The following is a 15226-nucleotide window of genomic DNA, read 5'->3' as shown; positions in this document are numbered from 1 at the left end:
ATTACTGTTTATTCTGTTCTGTTTGACATTTTTCTTGTCGTATGAGATTGGCTAACTCTAGTATTTTTGAAAAAATATTATGTGACCATATCAATATTTTTACAAAAAGATGCTTTAGTTGGTTTGAATTTAACTTCTGTGGGATAGGTATAAAGATTGGTTTCTTCCTGCCATTCAGCACATAGCTAGCTAGCTCTCACTGGTATATGTCTAGGGAACATCAAAATATATAAAGATTTCGTATAAATCTGCTAGAAAAACATTTACACTCTAAAAGAAAAATGAACAAAGGAGGTAAATGAGGGTGCAAATAGTCTGCTGATTTTGGTGTTTGGGTGTTTTATGCTCTAACCTAGTAGTCTTGATTCTAAAGAGATGTATCTGGGCCATCCCTGGTTGCTTCTGCTTTGGCTTGAGCCCTATTACCTTACATTCTTTTTTTGTAAGCTGCATGGGAATTCAACAGGGAAAATTGGATTCCACTTTCAACATGTTTGATACCACTGCCTTCATTTTTCTACTTAAAAACTCTGACTTATAAACGGTGTTACTCTAACTTTAAGAAGGTTTTCAATTCTTGGTATTTTTTTGTTGTTTGTTTGTTTTTGCTAGAGTTTGATTTGACTAAATATTTCCAAACAGACTTTCATCTAGAAAGTCTTTTATTGGAAGAGAGAATATTATTCATCTTTTATTCTACAGGCATACATACATACAAAACATGTATGTATTAATCTAAACTATAAATGTGTGTGTATAAATTTGGGAATTATGTTTTATAATGAAGTTCATTGAGGTAGGCAGGTGAGACCAGAGTGACCTGGAAACCCAAGGCTGATTGCATTTGCCCTATTCACCCAATTTTCCCAGTATACTATACAAATGTCATTTTCTATGTGTACTATGGGTGAAAGGGTTGGAAACCACCGATTTATAATTTTTCAGTGAAAAAAAAATCGAGAGTCAGTGGCATTCTTATAAACTATAGTCTTTATAGTAAAAACATGGAGATAACATTATCTTTAATTTTATAGCAAAGTATTGTTATGTTCTATAAGGATTTTACATTCTTGTTTTCTAGCAAATGTCCTGGAAACACTTCGAGGTGATGGAAATGTGTTAATAGCAGTGGACACTGCAGGCAGAGTTTTGGAACTTGCTCAACTCCTTGATCAAATTTGGAGAACTAAAGATGCAGGATTGGGTGTTTACTCATTGGCACTCCTAAATAATGTCAGTTATAATGTGGTGGAGTTTTCTAAGTCCCAGGTTTGTTTTCATGTTATCATTTGTAATAAAGATGTTTGCTACAGAGATTGGGCTTATGGAAAACAATGTGTTAATTGCCCTTTGGATTTTCTTTTTCTCTTGGGGTTGATGATAATAATGTTGGTAATGATGATGATGATGATAAAAACTAAAAATCAACCACTTACTGTTCTGTACACTTTGTGTATTATTTCATTTAATCCTTGTATATCCTATGAAGTAGGTTCTGTTTTTGTCCCCATTTTACAGATTGGGCAACTTGGTTCTCTAATGCTTAGTATCACAATCTGTAAAATGAGGGCAAAAATAGAACCTACTTCATAGGATATAATTGTTAGAATCTGTTTTTCTCTTCCTTTTGGATAAGTTCTTTCTCTTGCAGTAGCAATGTCTGGGGTAAGATATTCATTTAGAACTTATATACTGTCTTCTGAATAAGATTTAAGGTGACTTATAACTGAAACATAATGCAGAATTAGATTTCTAGGGATGAACAGTGGTCTGGGAAGATCTGATGGGGAATAGAAACAGACAATAAGCTGCTTACTAACATGGTACAAATATAAGCAACCATTGGTGGAAAAAAGACTTTAAACAAGATGGAACTTGAACTCCTTGACTGTTGTAGGATACATTGAGGTTATAATACAGTATTTTCTAATTATTGTCACCTTTTCCCCCCATATTAGGTAGAATGGATGAGTGATAAATTGATGAGATGTTTTGAAGACAAAAGAAATAATCCATTTCAGTTTCGTCATCTCTCTCTGTGTCATGGTCTTTCTGACTTGGCTCGAGTACCTAGCCCTAAAGTGGTACTTGCCAGCCAGCCCGACCTGGAATGTGGATTTTCAAGGGATCTCTTTATTCAGTGGTGCCAGGACCCTAAAAACTCGATCATTCTAACTTACAGAACTACTCCTGGGACTTTAGCACGTTTCCTAATTGATAATCCTTCTGAAAAAATTACAGAAATAGAGGTAAGTGCTTGTATGTGAACTTTATCTTTTTTCTTTTTTGGCCACTGTGTGGCGTGTGAAATCTTAGTTTCCTGACCAGGGATTGAACCCATGCCCCTTGCAATGGAAGCAGGGAGTCTTAACCACTGGACTGCCATGGAAGTCCATGAACCTTATCTTAAAATTGTTTGGGGGGTACATTATACAAGATGTTTATAACAGTGACCCAAAATAAAACTTGAAGTTGTTTCAGGATTTTTATCTGACTAACAGTAGAGAGGCTTTAATAGCACACATTTCAGAGCTCCTTAATTGGATACTCTCAGTATTAAACCCTTCCATGGTACCCTCTGGAACCATACCCAGAGAGTATGCATATATGCTGTATTCTTATTCACTCTTTGAAATATTCCTTTCACATCCTTCCTGTAATTGAAATCTGGCTATTTCCTAATGATTTCTTTTTCCTGTAGCCTTCTCTTTCATGCTTCGTGTACTTTGGGCGGGGTAGGTATCCTTGTTCTGTGTTGCAGCTTTCAAGCCATTTCTCTTCCCTCTGTAGTTCATGCCGTCAGACTTGAAAATACACTGACCCCTCCTTGTTTCAGACACTGATCTCTTGGTCATTCTCTGTTGTTCATCGGTGACTTTAGACCCTGGTTCACAGTCTTCCAGTGCATTCATACTCAGGACTCTATTCTTGATGACTTTAGCATCATATGTATGATTTATCCAGTTTCTTGGCCCTCTCAGTTCCTTGACACCTTATTTCTTAATGATCTTTTCCTCCACTCCACCTCAGCCATCCCTTCCCATGATCATGCTGTCCACTCCCATGGTAATACCTTTAACCTTGTTATGATCTCCAGATCTCTCCCTCAAGCATCCCACTCTGGTCTCATAGCTGACTTTCTCTAGTACTCTCATGCTAACAATTCTTTGGTCCCATTGGGACTTTCAATTCATGAACCTCACCACTTCTGCTAATCATCATTGTTCCATCTTCTGGCTGTGTTGGGTCTTCATTGCTGCATACAGGCTTTCTCTAGTTGTGGTGAGCGGGGGCTACTCTTCGTTGTGGTGCATGGGCTTTTCATTGCCGTGGCTCCTCTCATTGCGGGGCACGGGCTCTAGGCGCGCGGGCTTCAGCAGTTGTGGCGCATGGGCTCAGTAGTTGTGGCTCGCGGGCTCTAGAGCGCAGGCTCAGTAGTTGTGGCGCACGGGCATAGTTGCTCTGCGGCATGTGGGATCTTCCCAGACCAGGGCTCGAACCCGTGTCCCCTGCATTGGCAGGTGGACTCCCAACCACTGTGCCACCAGGGAAGCCCCATATGTCTAGGGTTCTTTGCCCTCTCACCTTGTTAGGGGTATTTCTTCTGTAGTTATTCTTTTTCTCTCCATGATCTATCATCTCTTCCCTCTACTTGGTGACATCCAAAATAATTTTTACTATTCCTCCTCTGTTCCCAAACTTGTTCTTCTCTGAGTCTCCCTCATGTCATGGACGAGCAGTGCTTTCCACATATTTATTCAAGCCCCAAATACAGAAATTTAAAAAATGTTCATTGAAGTGTAATATATACTGAAAAGTTTGCATATTGTAAGTGTACAGCGTGATGAATTTTCACAAATTGAACACACCTGTCCAGCTTATACCCAGATCAAGAAGCAGACTCTTACCAGTACCCCAGACACCCCCTTTCTGATCCTATCCTTCCAAGGGTAACCACTATCCAGGCTTCTAGTGCACAGATTATTAAAATTTATTTTCAGTTCCTTACTTTTCTCTCACTAACCATATCCAATCCAGCAGCAAGTCCTATTGACTCAACCTCCACATATATCCTAAATCTGTCTACTTTTCTCCATCTCCACTCCCAGTCATCCTAGCCCATGCTAAGTGGTGTTGCCTGGACTGTGCAGTGGTTTTCTAATTGGTTTCGCTGTTTTTACTTTTATACTCCCTTAATCCTTTCTTCGCATAGCGGCCAAAGACATATCTTTCCCTTTCACTCTGTCTCTGTCTCTCATTTTATTGTGGTAAAGCCACATAACATTAAATTTACCATCTGAACCATTTTTAAGGGTCCAGCACAGCAGTGTTAACTATATGAACAGTGGTGTACAACAGATCTCTAGAACTTTTCATCTTGCAAAAAGTTCTATACCCATTGAACAACTCCCAAAGGCATCTTTTAAAAATTCATCATTTCATGTCATTCCCTTGCTTAAACCCTCAGGTGGCTTCCTTCTACTCTTTGAATAAAATTCAGACTCCTTACCTGGGCTTTCAAGATCCCACTGATCTGATCTCCACCCACGTTTCTGACCATATCTCATTCTACTTTCTTTATGCTCTACACTGCTTCACTGCATCAAGGTCTCCTGCCTCTGATGTTCCTTCCCAGCTTTGCACTTGGTCACTCCTTGTCATTCAAGTCTCAGTTTAAAGGTCACCTCCTCAGGTAGGGCTTCTCTGACTACCAGTCTACTACTCAGTTAGTTGCCAACCCATCACATTACTTTATTTTTCCTAGCTCTCATCACTATCTGATATTTTCCTTTGTTTGTTGTCTTCCTTTTCCTACTACCAACTAGAATACAAGTTCCATGAGAAAGGGATCTTGTGTTTTTATATCCCTAGCACCCAGAACAGTGCTTGGTACACTGAAGGTCCTCAATAAATCTGTTGGTTGAATTCATGAATGACCAAATAGGTGAATAGGCAATAAACCAGATTTCTTATCATGTTAGATAAGAGTTTACTATGTATGGTATTTTTTCATCTACATTTATCACTCTCTAGAGTCAAATCTTACTCATTTAAGAAGAGCAAAAACAGTAAATGAATAAGGATTAATGAGTTGGAGTAAATTTGATTAGGAAAAAGAAATAACTTGGAGGTAATACAGTGAAGGACTAGGGAGAAAAACATCTTAGGGTTGATTATTCTAGACATCTGTTTTTGAATATAGCCATTAATTTTAGATATCTTAAATGAAAAATAAGATGGAGAGTAAAATTTATTATAGCAACAGGCATAAACTAAATCATGGGGTAAATATTCTGTCAAAGTTTATTTGTGGTTAAGATAGAGATCTGTGTAAATTGCTGAGAGTGTGGACTACAGGAAAATAATGACACTTTTCTAAATTGAACTTATTTCCAAGTAAGCAAATGTGGGATGCCAGGTGTAACATGTAAATCACTCTTTCATCCTATATAGTAGAAACACTTGATTTTGGTTTAATTTTTTTTGTTGCTTTTTATTTTAAAATAATTTCAATGTTAACAGAAAAGTTATAAAAAATAGTATACCCAGATTTCCCAATTGTCAGCATTTTACTGGATTTGCCTTATGACTTCTTTTTATACATATAGACACAATATTAGATATTTTTTTGAAAGTAAGCTGCAGGTATTCCATCATTACCTCTAAACACAGCAGTGTGTATTACCTAGAAACAAGGACTCTCCTGCAAAACTGTTGTATAATACATCTGTTGAAATAAGGAAATAAGCACCGATATGATACTACCATTTCATCCACTGACTCCACTTGACTTTTGGTGAATGCTCCAACAATGTCCTTTATAATTACCCTTTCCTTTTTTGTTCTGAATCCCATCCAGGATTACACATTACATTTAGTTGTCATGACTTGACATTTTTGAAGCATATATGTTCTAGATTTATTTTTCTGTTCACGTACAAATATCTATATGATTTTTTAAAAAAAGAAATGGGGCCAAATTATCCACATATTTTTGAACAGTGAAAGTAGGTACAGATTTACTTTATTCAATACTTGGTATTAATAAACTTTCAAATGTTTTTGAATAAGTGAATGAATTCTTTTTAATAATTCTTTAATAATACATTATGTATACGTACTTTGATTATTTAATCCAGTGGTTCCCAAAAGTATGGTGCAAGGACCCCTGGGGACTACCTGAGATGCTTTCATGGAGTCCACAGACTGTTTTTCATGATAATATTAAGATGTTATTTGCCTTTTACTGTGTCTACATTTATATTGACAAGTGAAAGCAATGGTGGGTAAAGTGCTGGTGCCTTAGCATAAATCAGGGCAGTGGCACCAAACAGTATTAATCACTGCATTTTTCATTACCACACACTTGTAGTTCAAAAAAGTCAGTTTCACTTAAGAATGTCCTTGATGAAGCAGTAAAAGTTATTAACTTAATTAAATCCTTTTACTAAAAAGGTTTTTTTAATAATCTGAGTGCCAAGATGTGAAATATACAAAAGCACTTGTGTTGCATACTGAAATATGATGTTTGTCCTGAAGAAAACCACTTGTGCAATTGTTTGAGTTGTTGAGTTAAAGTAGCCACTTTTTTTCCCCTGAAACACTGGTTTTACTTGAAGTAATGACATAGTTATTCAGACTTGGCTATTTGGCAAATATTTTCCCAAAAATAAATAATTGAGCTTGTGGATCTAAGGAAAACAATTGACAGCATTTCTTGCCTCAATCTGATAAAATAGAAACTTTCAAGTGAAAATTAGAATTTTGGAAAACTTATGCCCGTCACTGTGAGACTGACAAAAGACTTTTCTGATGAGATTGGTGGTGATATTTGCAAATGTGATTTTTAAAAATATTGTCAATATATGTAAGATCTGTGTAATTTAGTGAACTAGTATTTTCCAAATAACTAATGCATGAAGTTGCAAAATAATGTACAAATAAAAGATCCAGTCAAAGTGTAAGATAAATCAGTAAATTTTAGTAACAGAGTACAAAAGTTATCGGTATGGTTACAGATTCCACATTACAACTAACCTTTAAGAAACTACCACTTTCTGAGTTTTAATGTAATATCAAAGAAGAATATTCATGAAAAGGCTATTTAAAAATTCTTTTCAACTATTCATCTGAGGCTGGATTTTCTTCATATACTTTAACAAAAACAATATATTGCAAGAGATTGAATGCAGAAGCAGATGTGAGAATCCAGCTGTCTTCTGTTGAGCTAGATATTAAAGAGACTTGCAGAAATGTAAAATAATGCCATACATCTTACTAATTTTTTTTGCTTTGGAAACTATAATTATCTTTTGTAAAAAATGATGTTAATGTTAACATGTAATGAATGGTTTTATTACTTTTTAATATTTAACAGATAAATATTTTATCTGTTAAATAGATACAGATAAATATTTTTAAAATCTCTCAGTTTTAATTTCTGATATGGTAAATATTAATAAATATAACCCACAAAACCCAAAAATTCTTTGAGGTTCTCAGTAATTTTTTTTTTTTAACACTTTTTTTTTTTAATTTATTTATTTATTTTTGGGTGTGTTGGGTCTTTGTTTCTGTGCGAGGGCTTTCTCTAGTTGCGGTGAGCAGGGGCCACTCTTCATCGTGGTTTGCGGGCCTCTCACTATCGCGGCCTCTCTTGTTGACCAGCACAGACTCCAGACGCGCAGGCTCAGTAGTTGTGGCTCACGGGCCTAGTTGCTCCACGGCATGTGGGATCTTCCCAGACCAGGGCTTGAACTCGTGTCCCCTGCATTGGCAGGCAGATTCTCAACCACTGCGCCACCAGGGAAGCCCTCAGTAATTTTTGAGAGTCTAAAAGAGATCAAAAAGTTTGGGAACTACTGATTTAATCATTCTATGTTGATGGATTTTAAAGTTATGTCCAGTTTTTTACTATTACAAACATTGCTGCCATGTACTTTTTTTCTTCATGTTTGTGTGATCATTTCAGTAGGATAAATTCCTAGAAGTAGAAATGCTGTGTTAAACGACAAGCACATTTTTAGTTTTAGATGTTGACAAACTGCCTTCTAACATAGTTGCACTAATTTTCCCAGAGTGGATGAAAGTACCCTTTCCCCATTAATAATTAGCATTGCCAATTTCATAAATTAAAAGATGGTATTACATTTAAAAATTTTTCAAAAATCATTAGTAAAGTTACATATCTTTTTTTGGCTATTATTTAGTTTTCTTATTTTATAAATTGCTTGTATATCATTTTGTCCTTTTTTGATATGTTGATCATCTTTTTTCTTAACTGATTTGGAAGAGCTCTTAGGACAAAGTAGCTTCTGATAGTCAAATAGTGCTGCAGATAATTTTCTCAGTTTCTTTAAATTTCATGAGATTTAAAATGTCAGAGGTTTTTTTTCCCCGTCACCATATTTATTCCGTTTTCTTTTGGGTTTTATGTCATATGTAGGTCTCACCTACACCAAATTATAAAAATACTTCTCTGTATTTTCTTTGCCTGATTGGTGATTTTTAGCCAGTTTGACTTAAATTAAACCCATCCTGGAAATGTGACAGCTCAATTTTAGTACTAATCTAACTAGGGTCTGTAATTGCACATAATGGAAACTTGAATAATTTCAGAGGAAAATTTAGTTTAAAGATGATGAATCAATTTAGAGATGTGATGTATCTCACACCCCACTGCCTTAACCCCCTAATATTGATGTTTCCTTTCATCTGCTATTTTTCTGTAGTTGAGGAAACGTGTGAAACTTGAAGGGAAAGAACTTGAAGAATACTTGGAAAAAGAGAAACTAAAGAAGGAAGCTGCTAAAAAACTTGAACAGTCAAAAGAGTAAGTTGTTTTCAGACAGATTAGAAGTTTATATAAGTAATTTGATAACTTATTTCTAGACAAAAATGTTTAATTGAAAATATTTAAATTTTCTTTTGACTTTATTACTTTTATTACGTCTTTCCAGTGGTGCTAGAATACTAAATCCTTTCAGTGCTAATGTTAATATGTATTTATTAACTAGCAGTTAATGCTATATTTCACAAAATATCAATCCAATAATATTATCATTATCATTGAATTAATAGTGAATGTTAATTTATTAATAATTTTATAAATATTTATTAAAAGTCTTTTGGGGACTTTATGACCTTTATCTTTTCCCAAACTCCCTTAGGGCAGACATAGATTCCAGTGACGAGAGTGACGTTGAGGAAGATATTGACCAGCCATCAGCTCATAAGACTAAGCATGACCTGATGATGAAAGGTGAAGGTAGTCGTAAAGGAAGTTTCTTCAAACAGGCTAAAAAGTCTTATCCTATGTTTCCTGCCCCAGAAGAAAGAATTAAATGGGATGAATATGGAGAAATTATCAAGTATGTGAGCAAAACAAGTTTTTCTTTCTTATAGATTGGAGGTAGTAACTGTATTGTCATTTTAGCTCAAAGAATTTGGTGTTTCTGGTCATCATGTACTTAGTTTCTGAGTATCTCAGCTTGTAGTTTGAAATGTAAAAATAGAAAGGTTGAGGAACATATAGAGAGTTAATAATAAAGGAAAACTGGTAGTTTTATTACTTAGGTATGTGAAATGTTCAAAACGATGATCAAGACTCTTTCCCGCCCTCCCCACTTAAAAAGAGGTAAGGGATGTGCATTGGAGAAAGACATATGATAGGAAGAACTTTTGATGGCTAAGGTTATGTTAAGTTTGGGAAATGGGTTATGTCTCAAGTAGTGTTGCACACATGTTTTAGTTACAAGAGGAATAGGAGATAGTGTGAGTGGAACCATAGAAAATCTACCAAATCTATACCCACTATTAGAAAAACAACTGAAATCACACATTCTAATCACAGATTTGAAAACACTACTATCCTGAATAAAGATCAGTCAATGTCAACTGCCTTAGCATAATGCACGCTGTCTTTCACAATTTGGTTTCTCCCTACTTTTCTGTTATATTTCTCTATATTTCTCTTACAGCAGTGTGTGTTCTCCACTCTGGTGGTTCCAGCCTTCTCTCAGTTTCCCCCTGCTCAGCTTTTTCATGTCATGCCTTTACCCATGTTCTTCCTTCAGCCTGGTTCTACCTTCCCATCCCAAGCTTTCAGGCTGCTGAATCTGGCCTCACAAACCACTGGAATACTTTCCTGTCTCTCCCTTGCCACCGCAACACAGTTAGTTCCCTCTCTTTTACTTTCTTTGTAAATATCTTGAGCATATGGTCTTAGGTCATCCTTGAATTTAATTAGGAAAATTCTACTGTTTACTTGGCCCTCTAAAATAGTAGGGAGAAAAACTAACAATCTAAACCGTATTGGTGAGTTTGCTTACCGTTTCACTTAATTAATGGCCACTCTGTTTATCATATGGACAGTGCTCTTTAGCTTCAATTTTCCTACCTGAAAAATGGGGGTAAGAATACAACGAGGTTATGCTTTTTAAGGCACTTAGCATAGAACCTGACTCATAGTAAATGCACTTTAAGTGGTTGCTACTACAGTTGTTATGTGGATTACAGTTGGAGATACTGGGCTCCTGCAGCAATCTAGATGTTGGGTGACAGAGGCCTGGATTCTCAGGAGTGTGAGGGGATTTGGGGGTAGGGCATGATCAATATAGAGATTAGAGAGAACATTAAAAAAAGTTTGCTTTTTAATTTTAATGTAGAACTCTCTGATATTGGAAAATAGTTGTGCTAGTAGTTTGTTGAAATAAAGATGAAGGCTTTTGAGGGAGCTAATGATTTTGTATCTCAGGTTTCTCTGTAATGTGCAAAAATGGAGAGTTATCTGCTTTCATTGGGCAGGGAAGGAATAATGTGGGTGTCTTAAGGAAACCAAAGGAGATCTGAGATTTGTAAGGACTGGAAATTGACAAGAGAAACCACAGAAACTGAGAAAAAGAATTACTGAAACAAATGCAGGGCCAGGTTGCAAGAATACTTATGATAGCCACTAAGGTCTTCTAATGATGGGTCTAGGTAGGTCCTTTTCACTCACCCACATGGTGTGTTTTAAAGTGTACTCCTTGATGGTCATGAAGAACGTAATATATGCAGTCATCTGATAATTGATATTGTGAAGTTGCATTGACTTTGGATCAAATGTGTATTTGAATCTTGATATATGTGAGGAGTCTAAAAATTATGCCATCTACTAATTAGTTGTATGTATTAAATAATACTGGCTTGCTTGTTACTACTTCTAATTAGAGACTTTTTATTTAGACCAGAGGATTTCTTAGTGCCAGAACTTCAAGCTACTGAAGAAGAAAAAAGCAAATTAGAGTCTGGCCTGACAAATGGAGATGAACCCATGGATCAGGATTTATCTGATGTTCCTACTAAGTGTATTTCTACAACAGAATCTATAGAAATAAAGTAAGTGCTCTTGTTGCAGTTTGAACATAGACTACGAGGTAAAATTTCAAGCGCTTGAATCACATAATTTACATTGTTTCAAAAGTGAGATTTCCGAATATCCTCTAGTAAGTTTGTGCTTTTAAAATTTAATTTTTTTCTTCTTGTGAAGTATGGTGTTTTTTTCCCCTTCATTAATGATATTTGAATGCCAGAATGAATTGGTGGTGAGGAGGGGGTTAAACTTTAAATTGTACATGTATGTGAAGAAACATTCTTTCTGGTCTTTTTAGTAAGTCTAGTAGCAGGTGAGCTTGTATAATTCCAAGTTCAATTTTTCTAAACGCTTGTTTAATAAAATAAACTCCTTGACTCAAACATCTCTGCGAGTGCATTAACATCTTAAAAATACCACTGTGTCTTAAAAATACCACTGTGTCTTAAAAATAACCACTGTGCCTTAAAAAATTGTGAACCTTTTTTTCCCTTTCTATTTAGTGCAGTTAACACCAGTAAATGATCATTTTGGAATATATTTTTTAAAGTTATCAGAGAGCAAAGTGGCTTTTTGTCTAGTGGTATCATCTGGTATACATTCTTGGGTATGGCTAAGAGCTCAACAATACATATTAACAATACAACACGTGTATCCCTCAAATCCTCATTCTACATATTGATACATTTCTTTCCTGATGATAGAAGCCATTAAAAACCTAATTTTAGAATTAATTTACCAGAAAAGTAAGCTTGAATAATCATCTAATTACAGAGCCAGGGTTACTTACATAGACTATGAAGGACGCTCTGATGGGGATTCCATTAAGAAAATCATCAACCAGATGAAACCACGGCAGCTGGTCATTGTCCACGGACCGCCAGAGGCCAGTCAGGACCTCGCGGAGTGCTGCCGTGGGTTTGGTGGGAAAGATATTAAAGTGTACATGCCAAAGCTACATGAAACAGTCGATGCCACTAGTGAGACTCATATCTACCAGGTAAGTATGCTGGCCTTTGAGCCACATAGAAATAAGTACTTTTTGTTGCAGATTAGGACAGATAGATTAGGAATACAGTGGTGAGTGAAACAAATGTGGTCCCTTGTCCTAGCAGATTTTATAGTCTGTGGGGCTTGTAACAAGGAAATAGCATTTATCATAGTGTTATACCTCTGACAGAGGAAGTACAGGATGCTATGAGAGTATAAAGAGGGAGATTCCAACCCAAATTTGGGAGGTTTAGAAACAATTTCCCAGAGGAAGGGATAACTAGGCTGAATCCCGACGGCTATTCAGATGGGTTGTCAGGGTGGTATATAGAGTGGTAAAGAGAGGGAGAAAAAGTGTTCCAGGCAGAAGGAACAACATTTGTGAAAGTATAGAGGTGAGGGGAATGGGGAGTGTTTAGGAATTCAGACGTTTTCTAAAAATTCACAAACGTTAAGGTTCTATTCCTAATTGAAAAAAATGGAGACAGGTATAGAAAACAGGAATGGCACAGAGGAGGGCTTGATTAACTCATATCTGGTAGTGGGAGATGGTATCAGGTAAGGCAAGAGTGATGTCTATATTTGTTTGGAAAAAATGAATTGGAATTCACCAGGCAGCAGCGTCATTCTGGGCAGAACAAGAGGAAGCAGCGTTCCAGGAATATGGAGGTGTGAAACTGCGTGGTATATTGAGGAAACCCTAAGCCGTTCAGTACTCCTGAAGTAGCACCAGGTCCTAGGGGATGAGACTGATCAGTGGTTCTCCACCCCGGCTACACATCTGGAGAGCTTTGGGGGAGTCAAGGGGCTCAATGTTCTGGCCTTAGTCTCACCAGTTATATTAGAATCACTGGAGGTGGGACCCTGGCATTAATGTTAAAAAAAAAAAAAAAAAAAAAATTGCCGTGTGGTCCCAACGTACAGTCAAGGTTAAGAACCTTTACTTAAGAAAGTAGACAGGGGCCCTATGATTTTACAGGCCATTAGGTCATTACCAGTTACAGTGAAGATCAGATGAATGAAAGATTTTCAAATTTTAATACACAGTACTAGAGTTAGAAAATGATAATAGATCATATTTAATTGTTAAGTTATACTCTGTGGGCTTTATTTCTCTCCCTCCCCTTTGCATCATATCTAGGTGAGATTAAAAGATTCACTTGTCAGCTCCCTTCAGTTTTGTAAGGCAAAAGATGCTGAATTAGCTTGGATAGATGGTGTCTTAGACATGAGAGTTTCCAAAGTGGACACAGGAGTTATTTTAGAAGAAGGAGAACTAAAGGATGACGGAGAAGACTCAGAAATGCAAGTGGATGCTCCTTCAGATTCTAGCGTTATAGCACAGCAGAAGGCCATGAAAAGTCTGTTTGGAGACGATGAGAAAGAAACAGGTGAAGAAAGTGAGATCATTCCTACTTTGGAACCCTTACCACCTCATGAGGTAAAAAGCATGTGCTGCTTCTCTCTCTCCTTTAATTTGTCATCCTTTGAATGTTTTTTTAAATGTTTTTAACCATTTAAAATATGTCATATATAGGCTCATTTTGGAGTTTTAAAAAAATTACTCAAGATATGTCTCAGTGTGCATGCGTATGTCCTCTATGGCTAGAGAATGGTAATGATAGTAAGGAAACCTTTAGCAGATCTTCTTATAAGACACATAATTGTTTCATGATTTGTTTTTCAGTATGGAGTTTTAAATATTAAGTTTGATGATTGTGAGGGTCACCTACCTGCTTCCAGTCAGGAGATTTATAATTTTCTAAGAATGTCATACTCTTGTACTCCATTTTTGTGTGTTATTGATTCAACTTAACCACTTTTGGTTTTGATACAGTTAGAAATCATTTATTTCCTATAGGTATAGTTTTAGTCTAGTATTTTATTTACACGTTCTCAAGAGATAGCTAGTTAACTGGCAGAGCTTTCAGGTAATTAACTTACAGCAATATTAAAACTATATTATGAGAGTCTGACACGACTGTCAAGTGATGTCTTTGGCCCTTCTATGCAATAAAGAATGGAGAGACGGCCTCTGTCATTGGATTCCCTTCAAGTACAACAAAATTGTGGGGAGGAATTAGGAACTTTCTTCCCTCTGTGCTAAAGCTGGCACTCTTCAAAGCAACTTCAAAGCGTATGTCCTCTATGGCTAGAGAATATATTCAAAGCGGCGGCATTAGCTTGAACCACTTGCCTTTCTGATTTTAAAACCCACGGCATTCACTGTGAGGGAGGAAGGAAAGTGGAAGTGGGATCAGGGGAGAATTATCCTCTGAACTGTATACAAAGGACTGGGATCTGGAAAATGAATTTTTTGTTCAGTTCTGCCTACTCGCACTCTAGTTGACCCCCTTAGGCAAGTGGGGGAGTGAAGAGCATAACATTATCAAATGTCTTTCTGTTATCATGAGGCACGACTAATAAAATTGATTGTGAAACATTCAGAAAATGTGAAGGGCTTTGTAATGTAAAATAATGAGGTAAAATTCAGACTAACAACTTGGAATGTGATTTATAGTCTTGAAATGATCTGTCAAAGGAATTCAGGGGATAATAGGAAATATCTTAGAGATCATGTGTTATTTCACTTTATTCAGTACAACTGTGTGTCTGGTGTTTTATTTGAAGTTCTTCTTTCCCCTTTAACCTTATCTAAGGTTCCTGGACATCAGTCAGTTTTTATGAATGAACCAAGACTGTCGGACTTCAAACAAGTTCTTTTAAGGGAGGGGATCCAGGCTGAGTTCGTAGGAGGTGTACTCGTTTGCAACAATCAAGTAGCAGTCCGTAGAGTAAGTGTGTTTTTAAGAAGGGCTGAATTGAACAAATGCTCCTGATGTTTTGTTATTTTGAATTCTGTAATTCTTGATTGAATTAATT

General features: G+C 36.4%; 1 protein-coding gene across 2 annotated transcripts in view; it reads left to right on the top strand.

Moving 5' to 3' along the window:
• The window catches only part of CPSF2 (cleavage and polyadenylation specific factor 2), a 35282-nt gene that overhangs the window by 15155 nt on the left and 4901 nt on the right, over window positions 1-15226 (top strand). For both annotated transcript variants that reach the window (XM_068541415.1, XM_068541425.1), the window contains 8 exons: window positions 1082-1269; window positions 1959-2249; window positions 8733-8833; window positions 9171-9371; window positions 11227-11379; window positions 12128-12353; window positions 13485-13784; window positions 15004-15138. In XM_068541415.1, coding sequence (XP_068397516.1) covers window positions 1082-1269; window positions 1959-2249; window positions 8733-8833; window positions 9171-9371; window positions 11227-11379; window positions 12128-12353; window positions 13485-13784; window positions 15004-15138 — 1595 coding nt within the window. The remainder of the gene's footprint in view (window positions 1-1081; window positions 1270-1958; window positions 2250-8732; window positions 8834-9170; window positions 9372-11226; window positions 11380-12127; window positions 12354-13484; window positions 13785-15003; window positions 15139-15226) is intronic.

Source organism: Eschrichtius robustus, chromosome 1 (genome assembly GCF_028021215.1).
Source record: "Eschrichtius robustus isolate mEscRob2 chromosome 1, mEscRob2.pri, whole genome shotgun sequence".
Lineage (NCBI taxonomy): Eukaryota > Metazoa > Chordata > Mammalia > Artiodactyla > Eschrichtiidae > Eschrichtius > Eschrichtius robustus.
Note: the sequence above shows the minus strand (reverse complement) of the source record. Positions and strands in the feature narration are given on the sequence as shown.